This window comes from Phyllostomus discolor, chromosome 9 (genome assembly GCF_004126475.2).
Source record: "Phyllostomus discolor isolate MPI-MPIP mPhyDis1 chromosome 9, mPhyDis1.pri.v3, whole genome shotgun sequence".
Classification (NCBI taxonomy): Eukaryota; Metazoa; Chordata; class Mammalia; order Chiroptera; family Phyllostomidae; genus Phyllostomus; species Phyllostomus discolor.
Genome location: NC_040911.2, coordinates 88391283 through 88414311, shown reverse-complemented (window position 1 = coordinate 88414311; position 23029 = coordinate 88391283). Strand labels below are relative to the sequence as shown.

General features: G+C 40.9%; 1 protein-coding gene across 1 annotated transcript in view; it reads left to right on the top strand.

Annotated features, from left to right (window-relative positions):
• Nucleotides 1–643: 643 nt before the first annotated feature.
• SAMHD1 (SAM and HD domain containing deoxynucleoside triphosphate triphosphohydrolase 1) overlaps nucleotides 644–23029 on the top strand; it is a 51122-nt gene continuing 28736 nt past the window's right edge. Inside the window, exons 1-6 of the mRNA XM_028524040.2 lie at nucleotides 644–935; nucleotides 5457–5523; nucleotides 8680–8731; nucleotides 16922–17082; nucleotides 19086–19201; nucleotides 20770–20840. Of these exons, the coding sequence (XP_028379841.1) occupies nucleotides 728–935; nucleotides 5457–5523; nucleotides 8680–8731; nucleotides 16922–17082; nucleotides 19086–19201; nucleotides 20770–20840 (675 nt within the window). The 5' untranslated portion in view covers nucleotides 644–727. The remainder of the gene's footprint in view (nucleotides 936–5456; nucleotides 5524–8679; nucleotides 8732–16921; nucleotides 17083–19085; nucleotides 19202–20769; nucleotides 20841–23029) is intronic.

Sequence of the window (23029 nt, the reverse complement as noted above, 5' to 3'; positions counted from 1 at the left end):
CTTTAAGTAATCAGATTGGCCACTTCCTTGCCTCTGGGCAGGGGTTTGGGATGGAGAGAGGGCTTGAGGATTCTTTTGGAGAGAAGTTCCAAGTCATCTTCTGTATGGAAACCCGAAGATAGGCTAAGGGTTCATGGACAGGCTTCCCCAGGGCCCTCTCACTGGCCAGAAATACTGTAGAGTTTGTGAAAAGAGCAAGAAGATGCTCTTACATCAAATTTGAAATCATTTCAGGGTCTTCCACTTCAGCTTCTTGACCATTTTTCTCTTAACTGAGAAGATTCTGGCAGTCTGATGGCCTTTTAGGTTTCAAGTTTGAGGAATTTGAAGCATCAGATTCGAGCCTGGGGTACTCGTTTGGAGGACTGTACCCTTCCTGCTACGGACAGAAGCCTGGCTTCCATGCGTTGCGGGCCCACTCTTTTCTTGCCCTCTCCGTTATTAACATTACCCCTGCTTCTGCTTTTCCCTGCTCGGTTTCCCGTAAACGCCGGGGCGCAGTTGAGGTCCACTGGATGGTCTTTGCGCTTGCGCAAGGGGCCAGGTCTGAAGGGGCTGCACTGTCCTTCCCCAAGGGCTGGGCTGTCAGTACGCATGCGCAAAAGACTGTAGCTGGTAACGCTGAGAGGACTGGCCCCCAGTGTCGGGTTTTCAGTGCGCCTGCGCCAGAGCTGCACGCCGCGGTTCTTGACTGTGCTGCTCCGTGCTCCGGGAGCTAGGTGCAGTCATGCAGAAAGCCGACTGTGAGAAGACCCCCAAGCGGCCCCGACGCGATGGCAGCCCAGGAACGCCGCAAAACGTGTCTTTCGCGGCGGTGAGGAGTTCCCCAGGTTCCGAACTCCACCCGGGCTATGAGGACTGGACCGTGGAGCAGGTGTGCTCCTTCCTACAGCTCAATGGTTTCAAAGACCCCGCACTGCTGAAACGCTTCCAAGGTAGGAGGGCTAGAGGCTCAGGGGCTGAGGGACGGCGACCCGAGGCGGGGTCAGCAGGCCTGAGAAAGGGCGCCCCGGGGCAGTGAGCAGGGGACCTCAAAGAGGACCCAAGGCGGCGAGGGGAGACCTGACGCGGGAGGCACCAGAGGGGGCGGACCTGAGGCCGGGGGCGCCCGGGGAGGGATGACCTGAGGCGGAGAGCCCTTCTGAGAAGGGGACCTGAGGCGGGGAAGGGAGACCTGCAGCGGGAGGCACCGCAGGGGGCGGCGCCCAGGAGGGATAACCCTGTGATGGTGGAAGAAGTTGGAGCGGCGGGGCAGGGGTCTCGTAGGAAGGAAGCGAACTTTGGCGGTCATGAGCTTGGGTGTGGGGCAGTCGGTCTAAGTCTGGTGGGTTTCTAAAGGAACTTGACACCCCGGCGCCGGACAGCCGAGACTTAACCCCCCCCCCCCTTTTTTTTAAATAGATAAACTTTACTATATTTTTCCCATTACCGTTTAGTCCCCTTATACCCCCTCCCCCCAGCAATCACCACCCTGTTGTCCATGAGTCCTTTTTCTTTTCTGCTCAGTCCCTCCACGCCTACCCGCCCCCCCCCTCCCGGCCCTCCGCCACCAGCTGTCATCTGCTTTCCATCGGCTCCCGTTTTTGAGTTAGAAGATCGCTTTCGCCAGACCTTGGTCCGAGGATTGCTGTGTTTCAGGTTCCCCTAAATGGGAAATCCCTCTGGCAACTGAGCTCCTTGAACACTTGCCACATTAAAATGAGTTTTGACTTTAAGTTTCAGTTTCCTTCACACACACACCCCTCCACTCCCACAATCTGGGAGTTTCTGAAGGACCGGGAATTTGCTGGGCTGATCTCCGAATCCCCGTCGCCTACCGCAGCATCCCGGTCGGGGCTCAGTGCGTGTGTGTTTGTCGACTGTTGATCGCGTTTTCTTCTCCGAAAGCAGTTTCGCTTGCTAAATCGGGACACTGCGGGGTTGACCACTGAACTCCCAGCACCCCGCAGCTTAGCCACATCACATCACATGGGGAGGTGTGCGTTTTGTGTGTGTGAGTTTTGTGTGTGTGTGTGTGTGTGTTTTAAGATTTTATTGATCTTTTTAGGGAGGGGGCAGGGAGAGAGAAAGAGAGGGAGACAAACATCGATGTGAGAAAGAAGCACCAATCTGTTGCCTCCCGCACGGGCGGCGGGAATGGGGACACTGAACCTGTAAGCCAGGCATGTGCCCTCACCGGGAATGGGACCCGCAACCCTGCGCTTTGCGGGACGATGTCCAGCCAGCTGAGCCACGGCAAGCCAGGGCAGGTTGTGCCTTTCAATTGATTTTACCAGCCCAACTTCCCCTAATGGGTGTAAAGCTGAATTTGTCTGGCTTCTTCCTCTGAGGTGTTCAGTAGTAGTTGGTGACATTTGCATATTCTGCAGACTTGCAATCGCCTCGGGTCTTGTTTGCCTAGGCGGCAGAACTAGGATGGAAGGAACCTAATGGTTCAACTTAAAGATAATTTGATGGGTATAGAAACTGTGCTTCGCTTATCCCCCCTCTCCCCCTTCTATTTTTTTCCACTGCTGGGATTGGAATTTTTCTTTAAATAGCAACAAGTAGGGATGAAGTAGTTTAATATTTTCTGTCTCCAAAATGTGATTGGCTATGTTGGCTCTCTGTTGCAGCAGTATTCTGTAGATTAATTCATCAATTTTCAAAATTATCTTTCTCTTGAGCCCACAGTCTAATGCTAATAGGAGACACGGCTCACTTTTAGTTGGTAACTGATCAAGTATTCACAGTTGTCTCTTTATTACTGTCTGCTTTGTCTTGATCAGATTTTAGTCAGGCTTCTCTTTCTCCTTCAAGCCCCTGAACTGCGCTTGCCTCCAAAACTGAGCAAACACTAAAAAAGTGGAATATGCCCCCTGATCAGTCCTATCGGACCCCACTGGGGTCTTTTCCCCTCCAAAGATTCTGCGTATCTCTGCTTGATCCTCATTTAGTCTATATTTTTAAAAAATAAACACCTTTTTCTGTTTGATTTTTTTTGTTTTGAAGATTTTATTTGGGGAAGGGAGGGAGAAAGGGAGACAAACGAACATTGTTAGTTGCCTCTCATGCGCCCGCAGCTGGAGGCCTTACCCAAAAACCTTACTGTTTGTGGTGTGTAAAACAATGTGCAACCCACTGAGCCACACCAATCAGGGCTTTCTCTGTTTGATTTTGAGCTGTTTATATATTTCATAGACTGGAATGTTCTCCCTACTGCAGTCATCTTTCTAATAAAGTCTCTCCCTATCTAAGTCCAGATTGTTTTTTTGTTTGTTTGTTTGTTTTTGTTTTTAAGATTTTATTATTTTTTTTAGAGAGAGGGAAAGGGAGGGAGAGAAACATCAATGTGTGGTTGCCTCTCAAGCGCCCCCTACTGGAGATCTGGCCGGCAACCCAGGCAAGTGTCCATTGGTTTGCAGCCCGTGCTCAATCCACTGAGCTATACCAGCCAGGGCCAAATTTGTTTTTATACAACAAAACTAAGCACAAGGTGCTGGATTCCTTTACTTATTATGGAATAGCCTCACAGGAACTCTCAAATTTACAGGCTACTATATATATATATTTTTTTTATTTTAATTGTTGTTCAAGTACAGTTTTCTGTCTTTTACTCCCATCACAGCCCACCCCCATATATATATATATATATGTATATATATATATATATATATATGTATATGTATATATGTATATATATATACATATATACACATATATATATTTTACAGATGATATGTTTGAGGTCCAAAGATGTTAAGTAACTTTCCAGAGGCCACAGAGCTTGGGAAAAAAAGCAGAGCTGGGTTTTTTCCTCCTTTTTATTGAATGTATTGGAGTGACACTGGTTAACAAAATTATACAGCTTCCAGGTGCACAGTTCCACAACCCAGAGCTGGACTTGAAGGTCAGGTCTGCAGACTCTGGAATTCACGCCAGCTATACCATAGTGTGTGTTCTCATAAAACCATTGGATTCCCCTCAACAATAAGGGAACAAACAAACCAGTTAAAAAAAACTCACTAGAGAGCATTCCCAAAGTTATAAATTCAACTAAGAGCAAGGGGGAAAAAATGGAAAAATGAGAACACAGGAACAGACAAGCAACAACCAGCCAGTAAACAGAAAAAGACATTGTCTCAACAGTAATTTTTAAGATACAGATTTTTTAATTTAGTTTGAAGAATATTTGATGATTGATAATAGGAGAAATGGATAATCCAATAAAGTTGATGAAAGTGTCATTAGGGTGGGGAAAAACAGATTATAAACAACAATTTTATTTGTGTGAAATTACATACTTGCATAGATAAATGTCTTGAATGGCCCAAAATGTTAACCGTGGTAATTGGGAGGATTTGCGTAAGTTTTGATGTTTTATACTTTATATTTTTTGTATTGTTTGGATTTTTTACACTGAATAACTTTTTTATGATAGAAAAATACAAACAATGTTCTTTTCATTTAACTTTTTTTCTGTATGGAAATTACTTCTTCATTTTCACTTATTACCTCTTTTTTTTTTACAGACAATTTTTTTAAAGATTTTATTTATTTATTTATTTATTTATTTTTTAAGAGAGGGAAGGGAGAGGGGGAGAGAGAGAGAGAGAGAGAGAGAGAGAGAGAGAGAGAGAGAGAGAGAGAGAGAGAAACATCAATGTGCGGTTGCTGGGGGTTATGGCCTGCAACCCAGGAATGTACCCTGGCTGGGAATCGAACCTGGGACACTGGTTCCCAGCCCGTGCTCAATCCACTGAGCTACCCCAGCCAGGGCCTCTTTTTTTTTTTTAAATGTGGCCATGGAAAATAGACCTCCACATAAAAATTTTTTTCACCCATCCTCCCCCCTCCCCTTTTGTAAACCATCAGCTTATTCTCTGTATCTAAAGGATTCTTGTTATCTTTAGGAAGATTTTTGTTTGTTTGAAAATAGTCCAGAGTTCTAGAAGCTGAGGTCAGGACAGACTAGAATTTATTATATAGAGACTAGAATTTATTATATAGAAAGAGAAAGAAATATAAAACCAATATGTGTCTTCCAAAACACAGAATATGGTATGCTTTACTTGGAGGTTTTAGAACGACATCATGTCTTTGGCCAACATGTCTCAGGCCGTGTTTTTGACCTGACTATTCTAAGAGCAATAGACCTTTCCTACCCAACCCCAAACCTTGACTATTTGGAAGTCCAGTTTTGCAGCTGGACTTCCTTACAAATAATTTACTTAAGTCATTTGAAAAGTTTCACCTGATTTATCATAAAAGCCTCTTGATACAGTTTTCTAATTAACATTAAGGCCTTCCGAGTGGCAAATCAGAATAGTGGTATTGACACAGACCACTGCCTGGGGTGGGTGCTCTCAGTAAATGTGGATCTAAGTAAGTTCTGGGGGCTCCCATGGAAAGAAATTGAAAAGCATATGTTGTAAATGCTAAAATCATTCACCTCTTTTCTTCCTTTTCTTTCATAGAAAATAAAATCACAGGTCCAAAACTGCTCCTTCTTACTAAGTCTGGCCTTGAAAAATTTGGAATGAGGTAAGAATGGTAAAATTCACTTGTAGCCAACCATACTTGGGACCTTTTTATTCACCTTTGAGCGACAAAGCCCCAAATTGCTGCTATTAACTGTCCACATTTTAGATCTAGGAAGTGTTTTAAAACAATCCATTGCCTGATGGTTAACACAGTTGTTTCTGTTTACATTTGCTGTACAAATTCTATATTTAATAATAATAATGATTCCTTTAAAAAAAGATTTTATTTATTTATTTTTAGAGAGGGGAAGGGGAGAGGGAGAGAAACATCAATGTGGTTGTCTCTTGGACACCCCCTACTGGGGTTTTGGCCAGCCCTGCAACCCAGGCATGTTCCCAGACTGGAATCGAACTGGCGACCCTTTGGTTCACAGGCCGATGCTGAATTCACTGAGTCACACCAGCCAGGGCATAATGATTACTTTTTTTTTTTTTAATTTTGCTGATAAGCCTACATGAAGCTGGTAGTAACTAATGTTTTTCTCTCAAGTTCAGGATAATTGAATTATACACATCAGAATATATATGAACTGAGAGGAGCAAAAAGTGTTTGCAAGAGGTGCTTTCCCTCTGGGGAGCACACCCACGCCTTTCTTCCCTCTTATAAGTGCATCTTTATTTTTTTCTCCTAAACTGTAAGGGTCTCCAGGAGATTTGCAAGCAGGGGAGCAATGAGCAGTGGCAGCGTCTCCTGGGCTAACCCCCGAACCTGCCTGCAAGGCCCCCTTTTCTCCAACTTTTCAGTAAGCCAACAGCAGCCCTGCCCTGGCTCACTTCTTTCCTGTAAGATCTCTAGAGGGCCAAAGCCTCGTCCAAGTGGCCTAAGTGGCTAGGTTCTTTACTGTTTCTTTTTTTTTTAATTTGTTTATTGATTTTAGAGACAGAGAAATGGAGAGAGAGAAAGAGAGCATTGTTTTGTTGTTCCTCTTACTTATGCATTCATTGGGGATGACTCTTATATGTGCCCTGACTGGGGATGGAACCCACAACCTTGGCGGATGGGGATGATGCTCGAACCAACTGAGCTACCCAGCCAGGGCTCCTGTTGCTTCTTCTGTCCTAAGCCCTTCCTTGTGTCACTGTCCTCAGCTTTAATAAATGTCCTCCCAAAATTAAAAAGAAAATGTTGGCAAGAAAACTCGAGGCTAGAACCCTATCTTGATCATATTTCTAGGTCTTCTTACAGCTATCTTAAGACTGGAATATATCTCTACCATTAGATTTAGACACAAGGTAACTTGGCACTTTTTAGATGGGACGAGTTATTTAACCTTCAGTTTCTGCACTTATAATGTGGGTAATAATAATGAGACAATGTATGTCAAGTGATTAGCACATGATAAGCCCTTAATAAATTATATACATATATGTAGAGATCCTTACGTATGGTTGGAGGTTCTTAGGTCTAGATTAGTGTGGGTCCACTTTCAAGACTTCAACTGAGGATGCAGTATTTAAATATTCCTTAAAATGGAGACATCCTTCTTTGAGAGAATTGACCACAATGGTGAAACACGATCTTTTCCTCTGGATTTCCACTTAGCTAAGTGTTGTTTGTGATTAAAGACTCAAAACAAAGGTTGGTATTGAATTGCTTTATGTACTATTGCTTAATAATTGACAGTGGAAGTACACTGTAAAAAAAAAAAGATCACTTCTAACTGACTAATAAATATCCTTTGGATCGGAATCTTCAGGGACCTCGTCTTGCCTCTTTCATAATCACTTGTCAGCCTCCTTTGCCCCCCGCACCGAGGTCCCCCTTAGTACCTGCTTTTTATGTATCATAGTTGCTTACTATTTTAATTGAATGGAATTTGTTCTGATGGAGTCTTTCTTTTAAAGGGAATCATACACTTTGTGGACTCAAATATTATTGATTTATTCAATAAATATTTGTGAGCCCTGGCTGGCGTAGCTCAGTGGATTGAGCACGGGCTGGGAACCAAAGTGTCCCAGGTTCGATTCCCAGCCAGGGTACATTCCTGGGTTGCAGGCCATGACCCCCAGCAACCGCACATTGATGTCTGTCTGTCTGTCTGTCTCCCCCCTCCCCCTTCCCTCTCTAAAAATAAATAAATAAAATCTTTAAAAATAAATAAATAAATAAACAAATAAATAAATAAATATTTGTGGAGGGTTCACTAAGTGTTAGGCACTCTTCCAGGAACTTGGGACACATGAGTGAACAAAGTAAACCAAATTCCAAAGGGAACACTCTGTGGCACACATTTGTGCCCACCTCACGACGACCCTGAGGTGTGGGTTCTGGAGGACTCCGCGGAGCTGTGTTTTCCTGTACAGCAGCCACTAGCTACATGTTTAAACTAAATTAAATTAAAATGTCAATTCCTCAGTTACACTAGCCCTATTTCAAGTACTCACTTAGCCACTTATAGCTAATGGCTACTGTGTTGGACCAGGCAGATTGGACTTATCCATCATGGCAAAGTTCCTGGACCGAGCTGCCTTTAAAGACCCTAGTGGGATCAGCTGATGGGGTAAATATTGAGTTCATAATCAGTAATAATTTCTGCAACACCTGTAATCATAGTTAAAATTCTCCTATAGTTCTTAAGGGTAGGAACCGAGTCTTTATTGTAACCCCAGGGCTGAACACAGTTCAATCTCTTTCCAGCCCTGGGAGGTAGATGGTATTGTCTCTGTGCTAGGGATGAGAACATCAGTGTCCCAAGCACGGTTAAGTGACTTGTCCACGGCTACTTACAGATTCCGTGTACACATGTGAGCCAGTTCTGTCTGATTCAAAAGTCCTTTTCATTATCGCTATGCTCGACTTAAAAGAGTGCTATCTTGAGTTTTCACTTATACGAGTCATGAAAATTCAGGATCGTGAGGGTATACGTTAAATTAAAGTAAGCATAAATTGAGCATTCAATAGAGAGGTAGGGGATGTTGAGGTCTGAGTTTACCGAGAGAGAAGGGGTTCAAGGGCAGAAGCCGAGGGGAAGGGTTCATGTCTCAGAAGCAAAGGAAGGAGTCTCTAGGAGGAGTAAATTTGAATTATTAATTGTTCCTTCTCATCTGACTTCTCTTGTAGTGTAAATAATCTAGAGTTGATTATATACTATTATATATTCTATCAATTGTTATTCAGCAAATAATGATAGATTTGCCTATCCTGTTATCATTTTAGTTCCTCCGAGATAATGAAGCTGTTTAATATTCTTCATCAGGATGCTGTGAAGGTAAGAGGAATCCAGTTTATTATCCTGTGTTTTGAATGTAAAGTGAGATAACTCAGTTATCTGGAATTTATTTTTGAAAGAATGGAAGGAAATCTGCTTTTTCATTGGGAATAATGGATTTTGACTTTTCTAAATTTTCTGTATTTTCTATAATAAGCACAGAATAGCTAAATCAAAAGAAAACTAAAATATTTTAAGCACATAGAAAAGCATAACCAGACCACTAACCAGCTTGAAAATCTTAACATTTTGTCCAATTTGTCTTCAAATTTATTATTTTTAGAACAAAGTATTAAAATCAATGGAAGAGCTCCTTTGGACCCCTCTTGGATTCTATTTCCCTCTTTTCTTCCTCAAAAGTAATCACCATCCTGATTTGGTGTTTGGTCATCTTTATGAATGTTATACACTTTTACTACATATTTGTGTATAGCCATAAACAATGTAAAATATTGTTTTATATGTTTTTAAAGTTTTATATAAATCATATTTCACAGTAAGTAACCTTCTAAACTGTCATTTAACATTATATTTTTGAGACTCATCCACATTGACACAAATAGCCCATGTTACTACCTTTAGCCATAGAATAACTTTTAAAGTTAGGTTAAGTTTTCTTGTCAGTTTGGTAAATTGTTTTTGTCAAATATTAGTTTAAATGGTGGATACATTCCTAAAGTTTAATCTATCGATAATTGTTTATTTCTCATCCCCCAACCCCTTCCAGATATCAAAAGTCTTGTTTTTCAGACTTAGTGTCCCAAGAATGATTTTAACAAGCCCACAGCCCCCGTTCCAGAAATTCTGAGTCTGATAATTTAGGGTAGAGCCTAGGAATGCGCATTTTTTCACAAGCTCCATAGGGTGATTCTAATACCATAATTAAAGAAATGTTTCTTGAATAATTGATGACAGGAAATGTACCTTATTATTCAGCCTTTTGACATATATAGGTTAAGAATACTTAGTTTTGCTTTGGCTGGTGTGGCTCAGTGGCTTGAGCACCAGCTTGCGAACCACAGGGTCGCTGGTTTGATTTCCAATCAGGGCACATCCTGGGCTGCAGGCCAGGTCCCCAGTAGATGGCACATGAGAGGCAACCACACATTGATGTTCCTCCCTCCCTTCCTCTCTGTCTAAAAATAAAATAAATAAAATCTTTAAAAAAAAAAGTACTTAGTTTCAGACCTGGACGAAGGAGCAGAGTCTCATTCCCCTTTTGCATTTGCATTTTTCATCAGAAGTGTTTTCTGTATTTAATGTGCAGTATTGGAGTCATCTCAGGTCCCAATCAGAATATACCTTTCAGTTTACTGTTGCGAGTTAGCCTGTTGATTTTCCTTTAAAAATTATGTTTGAAAATATTTAAGAAATGGGTTTGGTTTAGCCCTACACTATTTTATTTTTATGGAAAAGGTTGTGGTTCTTACAGCAAGTGCTTTATGTGAAGAATAGTCAAATCCTAGCCCTTTTTGAAAAACTTACCTAATATTAAATTACTTCATTCTTTTCATGAAGAAGAAATAGGCCGACTACCTATCACAGATGACACCCAAACATTCTGTCCTGCAGGGGGAGGAAAGTTGCTGCCCCGAGTTCTGTTCTGCCCTCTGCAGCAGCAGCAGCAGCAGCACAGGGTGTTCTCTTCCAGTAGGATGGGCGTGAGTTTCCTTCCTTAGGTGAGATCATCTCAGGTGACCTCCGAAAGGACGGTTTCACATCTAGAATTGGCAGCACTGATAGTTTTGAAGTAACATTCAAGACAGTCAGTGGTTTCATTTGCCCACTTTCATTCTCTTTCTTTTTTTTTTTAAAGATTTTATTTATTTATTTTTAGGGAGGGCAGGGAGAGAGAGAGAGAGAGAGAGAGAGAGACATCAATGTGCGGTTGCTGGGGGTTATGGCCTTGCAACCCAGGAATGTACCCTGGCTGGGAATCGAACCTGCGACACTTTGGTTCACAGCCCGCGCTCAATCCACTGAGCTACGCCAGCCAGGGCTCATTCTCTTTCTTAAAAAATTTTTAATCAAAACCCAAAAATTTGCTTAGTCTCACTTATAGATTGTAAATCACAGTTGTTGAAAATAGATTTTAAAGCTGCTCACCACTGGAGTCAGTGAGTCAAAAAATTGCTGAATCTCACTTATAGATTATAAATTACAGTTGTTGAAAATAGATTTTAAGCTGCTAACTACTGGAGTCAGTGAGTCATTATAGTAGTAAAATTGATACCTTATATGATCTTAGCTTTGTTTCCAGTGCAGTTGAACAAAGAATTGATTCCTACCCTAACCCTGGCTAGGTAGCTCAGTTGGTTAGAGCATCCTCTTAATACACGAAGGCTGCAGTTTCATCTCCAGTCAGGGCACATGCAGGAATCAACCAATGCATGCGTAAGTAAGGGGAACAACAAATTGATGTTTCTCCCTCTCTCTCCCCCCACTTCTTCTCTCTCTCTAAAATCAATAAATTTTTAAAAATGTAAAGATTGATGCCTTTAATAAAAAGAGAGAATTGATTTCTACCCTAATCTGGTATCCACCTTCTATTCTTTTTAAAATAGTTTTAGTAATGCATAATTCACATACCTTACAATCCATTCACCTAAAGTATACAAGTCAGTGTTTTTTAGAAGGTTCACACGTTCACAAGGTTGTCCAGTTATCACTATAATCATTTAAATTATGAGTTCTTTATATATTCTGGATACAAATCCCTTATATAGATGATATGCAAATTTTTCCCATTCTCTGGATTGCCTTTCTTACTTTCTCAGGGGTATTCTCCAGAGCAGCGAAGTTTTTAGTTTTGACGTAATCCAGTTTATCCGAGTTTCCTTCCACCTCTTGTTCTTTTGGTGTCATGTCTAAGAAACAATTGCCTAACCCAAGGTCACAGCCTTTTTTCTTGACTCTGTTTTCTTCACGATAAATTTAGTTCAGTTGGCCTCTGAAGCTAGGAACTGTATAACAGTGATGAAACACAGTGTTCGATGTAATGGGTGCTGATTTGTCAAATGTATTAATGAATCTTGAAATTCCTGCTTTAAGAATTTTCTCTTATCTATTACACATTGTTATAGAATCACCACAGAATCTTTTTCTGATGGTTCCCTCTCCCTTTTCTTCTGGGGAGAACTGACCACTCCTTTCTTCTCCCCGCCACCCCCCACTACACTAGACATAGACTCTGTTATCTTTTCAGGAGGGTAGAAATGATGCCTTTCCCATCTCTTATCCCCAGTGCTTGGCATATACAGAAGACTTAATAGACAATGGGACTGTTTCATTTTGTGTCACTAATACCACAGTACAATATCATGTAGCCTTTGAAAGTGACAAATAAGTGGACTTGTGTAACTACATAAAGGAGCAGTTTATATTAAACAATACTGGGAGAACAAAATAACATTGTGAATAGTGATAAAAACACATTAATATCACATATACAAATTAAAGAGTAGAAGGGCATATGAGATAATGTAACTAAAATTTCCAACAAGTCATTGTCGAACATTAGTGGAATGGTTTAAAAACACTGGCTCTTCTCTCTGGCTGGTGTGGCTCAGTGGACTGAGTGCCGACCTGTGAACCAAAGGGTCGCTTGTTCGATTCCCAGTCAGGGCACATGCCTGGGGTGTGGGCCAGGTCCCCGGTAGAGGGCATTTGAGAGGCAACCACACACTGATGTTTCTCTCTCTCCCTTTCTCCCTCCTTTCCCCTGTCTCTAAAAATAAATAAATAAAATCTTTAAAAATATATTGGTTCTCCAATGAAATAGAGCCAATGAAATAGATTAAAATGATAATTATTAAGATTTGTTAGAAAATGAGGAAGTGCTCAGAATGCATTTTGGCATGAAAAGAGTATGTGTGTGTCATGACATTAATTATGACACTAGTTTTTTCATAAAGTTGCTTAAATGTATTTTGTTTAGCATACATAGGGTGAAATAAAATCTTTTAATTGATTTTTTTTAGAAAGAGGATAGTAGAGGAGTGGAGAGAGAAAAACATTGATTTGTTGTCCCACTTATTTGTGCATTTATTGGTTGCTTCTTGTACATCTCCAAACCAGGAATGGAACCCGCAACCTTGGCATTGGGATGACACTCACACTAAATATTTTAAAAACGGTTTCTACACCCACCAAAAACCCCCCAGTTATTATACCTGAAAAATTGACAGTGAGGACTTTTAGGTTTTTAAATGGATTAAAAGTAGATTGTACCTTTTTTTTGAGAATTTTTAACAATTAAAGGGATTCTCATTTGTTTGTGATGGTTACATTGATCTTGTATAAGGGGGAAGTGATAGACCGGTATAGTAAGTCGTCAGTAGTTTCTTGGACACTGCACTTCAAGCAAAATGACATATAATGAAACCAGTTTCACCAAAGGCTAATTGACATAAACAGGAGTTAAGTTCATATGGTGTATTTCTGATCACAGAAACATCACCAAACTTCTAAGTAAGGACCCCGAATACTTCTGATACTAAACATTGTAATAAACGTGAGCTATACATGTATTAAGAAAGATTAATAAAAACAAGTAAGAGAATGATTTTCTTTCTTTTTTTTTTTTAAAGATTTTATTTATTTATTTATTTTTTAGAGAGGGAAGGGAGCAAGGGAGAGAGAGAGAGAGAAACATCAATGTGCGGTTGCTGGGGGCTATGGCCTGCAACCCAGGAATGTACCCTGGCTGGGAATCAAACCTGGGACACTTTGGTTCCCAGCCCGTGCTCAATCCACTGAGCTATGCCAGCCAGGGCCAAGAGAATGATTTTCCAACATGCTTATTTCAGGTCAGGATTGTGAGTGTCCTGGCGTGTCAGGGCACAGGATGGGAACCAGCCCTGGACGGTGTGCCCTCCATCCCAGGGCACACTCACAGGCACATCCACACTCACTCAGATGTGTAGACGCATAGACATGTGAGCCGGTGGAGCGCACATGCACACCCCTGTGGTGTGTGAGGAAACTGGAGTACCCGGAGAAAACTCGTGCAGGCATGGGGAGACCATACACACTCCATGCAGACAGTGGCCCTGGCCAGAAATCTTTTTACTTTATTTATTTATTTTTTAATCAACACTATAAGGAAATGATGTTGATCATAATGGCATTATTCGATGACCTGCTCTGGATGATTTTTATGTATTTAAAGATTTTGGAACTTGCTCTTGTCTGTGAGGACATTCACAGGGCTGAATTGTAGCATTTGTGGGTCCTTCTACCCCGAGATATTTTAACATCATTCTTGGCATATTATTAGAGATGACTAACATTTATATCTTTTATAATAATTATAAAGTGGTTTTATAAAGCAGGGTGAAAAAATTCATACCAAACATACATATTGTATGTATTGTAATGTACAAACAATATGTATGTACATTAATAAAGATGAGATTTATTTCTAATAAATAATCTAGAAATTTATCCCTCCATGTGATCTCCATTTCTGTGGCTCTGATCCTGTTCTAGTTGTTTGCTTAGTTTGTTTTTGTTTTTGTTTTAGGTGTGATTGTTAATGATTGTAAATTTGCTGTCATTTTACTGTTCATATTTTTTATCTCCTTTTTCTTATATAAGTCCCTTGAACATTTCATATAATAAGGGCTTGGTGACGATGAACTCCTTGAACTTCACCTTATCTGAAAAGCACTTTATCTGCCCTTCCATGCTAAATGAAAGTTTTGCTGGATAGAGCAATCTTGGATGGAGGTCCTTTCATGACTTGGAATACTTCTTTCCAGCCCCTTCTTGCCTGTAAGGTCTCTTTTGAGAAATCAGCTGATAGTCTGATGGGAACACCTTTGTAGGTTACTGTCTCCTTGTCTCTTGCTGCTTCTAGGATTCTCTCCTTCGTTTTTACCTTGGCTAATGTAATTATGATGTGCCTTGGTGTGTTCCTCCTTGGGTCCAACTTCTTTGCTTCCTGGACTTCCTGGAAGTCTATTTCCTTTGTCAGATTGGGGAAGTTCTCCTTTATTATTTGTTCAAATGAGTTTTCCACTTGTTGCTCTTCCTCTTCCCCTTCTGATACCCCTATAATTTGGATGTTGAAACGTTTAAAGATGTCCTGGAGGTTCCTAAGCTTCTGCTCATTTTTTTTGAATTCTTATTTCTTCATTCTTTTCTGATTGGATGTTTCTTTCTTCCTTCTGATCCACACCGTTGATTTGAGTCCCACTTTCCTTCTCATCACTATTGGTTCCCTGTGCATTTTCCTTCATTCCTCTTAAAGTAGCCTTCATTTTTTCATCTAATTTGCGACCAAATTCAACCAGTTCTGTGAGCGTCCTGATCACTAGTGCTTTGAACTCTGCATCTGATAGGTTGGCTATGTCTTCATCGCTTAGTTGTATTTTTTCTGGTGCTTTGATCTGTTCTTTTGTTTGGGCCTTTTTTTTTTTTTTTTTTTTTGTCTTGACCTGTTACATAGTGAGGGGCGGAACCTTAGGTGTTCACCAGGGTGGGACAAGCGATGTCACTAGGTTGTAATGCTGTGTGTGTGGGCGGGGTCGGAGAGGGAACAATGGTGCTTACTCCGCTCTCTGCCGGATTTCAGTCACTTCCCCTGAGCAAACTGGGCCTTTCTGGTGCTGATTCCCAGGTGGGTTAGCTTGTTTTCGTTCTAGAACCCTGTGGGTCTCTCCAGTGAACTTTCCTGTGAGGCTGGGAGTCTCTCCCGCTGCCACCCCAAGCCCCACAGGTGTTTTCAATCAGTGGTTTGAGGCTTTATTTCCCTGCTGCAGCCCTGGGTTGTGCGGTCTGTCTTGCTCCCCAGTTGTTCCTCCCAGTTTATCTGCGCGAGGATGTGGGACCGCCCACTCTGCCAGCTGCCACCACAGTCTTGCCAGCCCAGCCACCGCCTTGCCCTCCCCGGTCCTCCACCGTCGCTTTGCCGTGGGTTGTCTCCGAGTGCCCGTCTCCGCCCTTCCTACCGGTCTGGATGAGTGTGTCTCCTTTAACTCCTTGGCTGTCGGACTTCCATACAGTTCGATTTTCTGTCAGTTCTGGTTGTTTTTTGTTTTTAAATTGCTGTTGTCCTTTTAGTTATGCGAGGAGGCACAGTGTGTCTATCTACGCCTCCATCTTGGCCAGAAGTTTAAATATAAGTATTTCTGAGTGACTATACAAGTACTATAAAATTTTTATGTGCCTGCATATGATTTCTTATCTATGTGGTCAGAGGGTTTCTTTCTTTTCTCTTCCCTCTCCTTCTTTTCTTCCTTTCTTCCCTTCCTTCCTCCCTCTCCCTCTCCCTCTCTCTCTCTCTCCCCTTCCCTCTTCACTTCCTCCCTCCCTCCCTTCCTTCCTTCTGTGGTGATGGGTACTATATAGATACATTCAAAAAAAGTTTAGACACAGTGCCAGTAGTAATATGGCTTATTCGATCAGAGTGAGTGTGTTAGATGAGTATGTTTAACTTGACTACAAGACTAACATTAAAGGCTAATTAAATAATGTACAAAGCCTTGGCCAGTGTGGCTTAGCTGGTTGGAGCATCAGCCCTTAATCAAAAGGTTGCGAGTTCGATTCCCAGTCCAGGGTGTAGGTAGGGTCCCTGGTCAGTTCACATAAGAGGGACAACCAGTTGATGTTTCTCTTACTTAGATGTTTCTCTCTTTCCCATCCTCTTTTTTTCTCTCTCTCTCAAAAAAATAAAAATAGCCCTGGCTGGTGTAGCTCAGTGGATTGAGCGCAGGCTGGGAACCAAAGTGTCCCAGGTTTGATTCCCAGCCAGGGTACATTCCTGGGTTGCAGGCCATAACCCCCAGCAACCGCACATTGATGTTTCTCTCTCTCTCTCTCCCCCTCCCTCCCTTCCCTCCCTAAAAATAAATAAATAAAATCTTTGAAAAAAAATAAAAAATAAATAAAAATAAAAAGGCAGTGAAAACATGTCCTTGGGTGAGGATAAATAATAATCAAAGGATTGAAATCCTTGTCTTTTTGATATTAGAATTCATTAGGAAAAAGCAAAATATACCCAGATTCAATATACTTGAGCTGTTTGGTAGTGATATCAAAATAAGGTAATATCATTAATATCTTGTCATTCCCCTTCGTATTAGTCCTGAAAGCAATGAAACAATTTTGACTTTACACTGTAAGTAGACATGGCTGCATAATAAGTTATGTATTGTTACTCATATTAGTTTAAATGTAATTTTCTAGGTTATTAATGACCCTATCCATGGCCATTTTGAACTTCACCCTCTCCTTGTCCGGATCATTGATACACCTCAATTTCAGCGGCTTCGATATATTAAACAGTTGGGAGGCACTTACTATGTCTTTCCAGGAGCTTCACACAATCGATTTGAGCACAGTCTAGGGTAAGAAGGGGATTGGGGTGGGGGATGTAAAATTATTAAGTACCTCTGTCTCATGAAATATGATTGAAATATGTGTGTTTAAATATTATTTAAAAGCCAATAGGGTTGGTTACTGGTATAATTAACTTTGTAAATTTGATTATTTAATTTTCCTGTGGTCTCTACTTAGTCGTGTACAGATTATCTTTTGAAACCAAGAAATGTGTAAATCAGAAAAGTATTCACAGGCTCAGAGAAGTGGCACTTTTGTTATGTACACCTAAGTTGAGACTTTGGTCCACTTTTCCATTATAAAAATGTAGAGCCAGGAGGACATAAGCAAGGAAAAACTGGACAAGTTTCCAGGTATTCATGAAGTACTAACAGTATTACTTTGTGTTTTTTTGTTTGTTTATTTTGAAGCAGTTTTTCATTATCCAGAACACATGTATCTACTCAAGTGTTCATTTGTTCATCAACAAATATTTATTGAAAACTTTCTGGACCCCACCAAACCAACTAGGTAGCTGTTGTCTCTGTCCTCAAAGTTACTGTATTCATTCAGAAATTACTTTCAGAGGGAAGTGCTAGGAGTGCATTTAACATTTGTTAGGCATTTTATCTTTAATCTATGTTGTAATCTTTACAAAACAGAAGTCCTGCTCATTTTTTAAAAAAATTTTTTAAAGGGTGCCGTGAGGCTAACAGGCACTTTTTTTTTTTAAGATTTTATTTATTTGTTTTTTAGAGAGGGAAGGGGGGGACAGAGAGAGAGAGAGAGAGAGAGAGAGAGAGAGAGACATCAATGTGCCATTGCTGGGGGTCATGGCCTGCAACCCAGGCATGTACCCTGGCTGGGAATCGAACCTGAGACACTTTGGTTTGCAGCCCGTGCTCAATCCACTGAGCTACGCCAGCCAGGGCACTAATTTTTTTAATTGTGGTAAATGCATAGAATATAAAATTTACCATCTTAACCATCTTTAAGGACACAGTTCAATAGTGTTAAATATGTCCACATTATTGTGCAACCAAACTCCAGAACTTTTTCGTCTTGCAAAATTAAAACTCCATGACCATCAATTAACAATTCCCCATTTCCCCCAATCCCTAGCCCCTTTTTCTGATCAACTATTTCACTTTGTATAATTTCCTCAAGGTTCCTCCACGTTGGAGCATATGTCAGAATTTTCTTCTCTGGCTGGTGTAGCTCAGTGGATGAGTGCTGGCCTGCAAACCAAAGGGTCTCTGGTTCGATTCCTAATCAGAGCATATGCCTGGGTTGCGGGCCAGGTCCCCTGTTGGGACATTGATGTCTCTTGCCCTGTCTTTCTCCCTCCCTTCCCTTTTCACTAAAAATAAATAAATAAAAATTAGAAAAAAAGATTTTTCTTACTTTTTAAGATTAATATTCGAATGTATGTATATAGCACATTTTGTTTATCTCTTTATTTGTTGATGGACACTGAGTTGTTTTGACCTCTTCGGCTGTTGTAAATAGTGCTGCTAGGAACACATGTATGCAAATATATCTTATAGACCCTGTTTTCAGTGTTTTGGGTACATCCCTAGAATTTAAATTGCTGAATCATATGGTAATTCTAGTTTTAATTTTTTGAGGAACCACCATACCATTTTCCCAAGTGGCTACACCATTATAGATTTCCATTAACAGTGTACAAGGGTTCCAATTTCTCCACATCTAGGCACACTTACTAATTATTTTGGGTTGTTTTGTGTTTTGTTTTGTTTTGTTTTTGAGTAATAGCCATCCTAATGGGTATGACATGGTATTTCATTATGGTTTTGACTTTGCATTTACCTGAGAATTAATGATGCTAGCCAAGAAGCCCAGCTTTTGGGGATTCTGTGTGTTTCTGACAAGTTCCAAAACACGTGATTCAGTTAAGTTGCCCTCGAGATATATCACAACATGTGAGCAACATTAAAGTTCTTGAGAACCCAGAAGTATCACTCGTATCTTGGAAACAGAAGAGTGACTTTTTGTTTGGTTTGCTCTGCAGTGTAGGACATCTAGCAGGATGTCTAGTCCAAACACTGAGAGACAGACAACCAGAGCTGCAAATAAGTGAACGGGACATACTCTGTGTTCAGATCGCTGGGCTTTGTCACGACCTTGGTAAGTGGTACAAAGAGCCAAAGCCGCTATGAAGAACCGTAGCGTTACCTCTCTTTGAAATGGAAAAACCTGACTAAAAGAAATATGGAAGTTGTGTTTTAAATTTTCAGTTAACATTAATATAAACGTGCCATTACACCTTCCTAGAATGATCCATAAAACTACAGTATTGCTATGTTTTGTTGTTGTTGCTTTTCAGTGAATTTCCTGTTAAACAGCATTGCCACAAGTTACACGAAAGGACTTTCTCACAGTGAGGTTTTCTGACTGCTCTGTTCAGGAAGATGTGAACTTAGGTTTTTTTTGTTTTTTTTTAATCCTTCTTGTTGAAGAAAATTGCCATTTTACCTTCAGTTACTTTGTTGGGTCCATTTTCTCGTACCTAGACTACATAATCTGCCCTAGCAGATTGGCAACAGATTTAAACGTCTCCTCTTCCCCGACCCATCTGAGTCTTGGGCCACTGAAATCAAAGTAAAAGAGTATTACCCTTTTTCTTTGACCAGGAAAGAGAAAAGAGACAGTATCCTTTTCAATTAGCGATAATGGAGTCTCGGATAAACCTCATTGGCTACGATACTGTCACTGTGCAAAGCTTGAGACAGTATCTTTTTATCACAGGCGTTAAGTCCCACTTGGGGGAAGACCCTGAGAATCTGTGTACGCCCTCAGGGCAGGAGAGGGGAAGGGTCTGTGTTTCATTAGCCAGATACTTAAAGAGGTAGGGCACTCTACCTCTTCAGCTCTTCAGCGTGTCCCCTTGTAGATATCAGTAGGACGGATACTCCCCCGGATGATAAATTTAACAGATTCCTGGTGTTCTGAGAGGGAGTCATCGGGAAACCTTTGCCAGGCCCTAGGAGTCCGAGCACTGCAGTAATGAGCCTCCGTGTACAGAGTGCCCCATGTAGGAAGGCCCAGGGCTGGCCCAGCGGTGCTCTCTCCGCCGAGTCATTCACTTCTACAGTCATTCTGATGATCCCAGAATTTGGCCTCAACCAAGTTTCATGTTACTAAATGTGAAATGTTAAAGTCAGTTATGAATAAGATAAACCTTTGATTTCCACTTTTGATGGTTCACATTACCAGTAAAAACCCAAGAAACAGCCCTGATAGATGTATAAGTCTCTAATTATATTATGTATTTTATAAAATTTACATAAAAATAGGTGTTTTTAAACAATGAAAGTAATGAAATTCTAATGTTTTATTCCTGCATCCCAGTGAATTGTGTTAAAACTGCTGTTTTCATACAGCTATTCAACGTGAAGGTGCCACAACTTTTTTTGTGTCACTACATTCCTTGAAGTTGTACAAAACTGTCCTTTCACCGGAGTTACATGAATTCTGGTGCCTCAGAGACCCCTCCATGGGGAGCTTACTCCCCCATACGGTTCTGCTGCCTGTTCTCTTGTTTTTAGAAACTAGGAAGGAAGGATTTGTCCCTTTTTGTGATGTATTTATAGGTTACTGATTTCTGTTGAAGGTCCGGTGAAAACTAAACAGATTTTTAAAAATCGGCTCAGTTTTTACATTTTTCTTGTTCTAAGCTCACTTTTGTTTTTAAGGTCATGGGCCATTTTCTCATATGTTTGATGGGAGATTTATTCCACTTGCTCGCCAAGATGTGCAATGGAAGGTATGTCACACATTTGACAGTCGGTAAAGTAGCGACCACTGCGTGTCTAGTACACTTCCCCATTACAGTTTCCAGGGAGCTTCCATATATATGGATATATATATATATATATATATATATCCATATATCTATAATATCCATATATCTATATCTGTATATCTACGTGTGGATGTATGGATGTATGTTTGCATGTGCATTTTTATTTGATTCTCACAGTCTGTAAGGAGGAAACCATCATCTCCATTTTTTACAACTGGGAAGGAACTCGAAATGCACAGAGGTGTGTGGGTGCACCAAAAATCACAAAGCTGGTAAATGGTAGAGCCAGTGCTAGAAAACCAGGTTTCCCAGGTACTGGTTTAATGCTCTTTCTCCTCTGTCATGCTACTGTAAAATAAAAAGTAAAAGGCCAACTCTGGTTTTGACTCATTTGACATAACCATGAAGTAACTGACTGCAGCCAAGTGTCCTCCTCTGCAGGGCGGGGCCAAAGTAAGATTACAGTCATTCGTATGGAAAATAATATAACAATAAATAATAATATAATGTAAGAACTGTTTCACTTACAACTGTAAAACTACTTTTGCCCACCCTGTATATTAAATGAGCCATTTTATCATTAGGGATTTATAGGCGGTTGATCCATATTTTGGGAATCAGTTTTTGAGAAGTAAACTTGGTTGTGAGAGTAAAATTAGACTGGGTTCATTTTTGGCCACCCTGTCTCTGGATCCTGGAGTAGAAAAGGATATTCATATGAATTGAATGCTTCTTACATGTCGACCACTGTTTTCTCTGTCTCTTCCCCCGCCCCTTTTTTTAAAGTATAACTCACATACAATAAGTTACACAGATTTTAAGTGTACAGTTCAGTGAGTTTAGACCAATGTCTGCATCCATGTAACCACGACTCAAGTGAGGATGAGAGTGTCTCCATCTTCCTGGAAGTTCCTCTGTGCCCCTTTTCAGTCAGTTTCCACTCCTCCCCCAGCAGCACCTTCTGGTTTTTATACACATAGATCAGTTTTGCCTGGTTTTAGATCAGGTTTGCCTTGAGAAAAGTAGAACCCTATAGGAGGTACTTTTGTCTCTTGCTTTATGTGTGCAGTGGTTTTTGAAGTGTGTTCACGCTGTGCGCATCAGTAGCTGCTCCCTTCTTATCGCCGAGGTGTTGTTCTGTGGTGTGAGTAAGTCATCATTTGTTTGTCCTTTCTCCTTTTGATGGAGTTCATCTTGTTTTCACTTTCTTTTACATTTTGGAGAAGAACTTTACATTTTATTTTTCTATTACAGTTTACATTTACTGTTATTTTGTACCAATTTCAGGTGTATAGCATAGTGGTTTGGGTTGTTTTCAGTTTGGGGCTGTTAGGAATAAGGTTGCTCTGCTCATGGAACACGCTTTTTGTGGACAACATTTTTATTTCTGTTAGATAAATACCTAGGAGCAGAGTCGCTGGGTCACAAAGTAGACATGTATTTCACTTTATAAGAAGCTACCCAAGCTTTCCAGTGTGGGTGCACCATTTTTACCCTCTGCCAGCGCCGGGTGTGAGTTCCTGTTGTTTCACAGCCTCGCCAACGTGGGTTTTTTCCAATTAGCTTTTCTAATGAGTGTGAGATGCTGCCTGGTGGTTCAGCTTGCATTCTGGGTATGTATGTTGAGTAGTGTTTCCTGTATTTTGTACTTCGTCACTGATATGTCTTCTTGTGTGAGGAGTCCTTTCAATGTTTCACCCACTTTAAAAAATGGATTACCTTTTTATTATTGATTTGAGGAATTTTTTATAAGATACATAATGAATATTTTTCCTCCAGTGTCTGACTTGCCAAATCATTTTTCTAACGGTGCCCTTTGACAAATGTAAACATTCAATGAAGTGCTGTGGTTCGTCAGTCCAGTAAGATGGATAGTGGCCCTACGGTTCTCCTGCCTTTCCTAGGGTCTGCTCTCCCGGTGAAAGCCATAGGAGAACTGGGATATCGCCTAGTGGCTTCCTCTTCCAGGTGTTGTCTTCCTCTAACATCTGCCTGCCTTCACGTGCTGTCCAGTGTCTTCAGTGAGTTGTCCAAACGTTACCGGCCCCCACCCCCCCCGCCCACCCCGAGCTTGTTCCTGGGTTCTCATCTCACTCGCTAGAGACAGATTCGCGTGAGAGACAACACATGTGGTGGAAACAAGGCAGCAA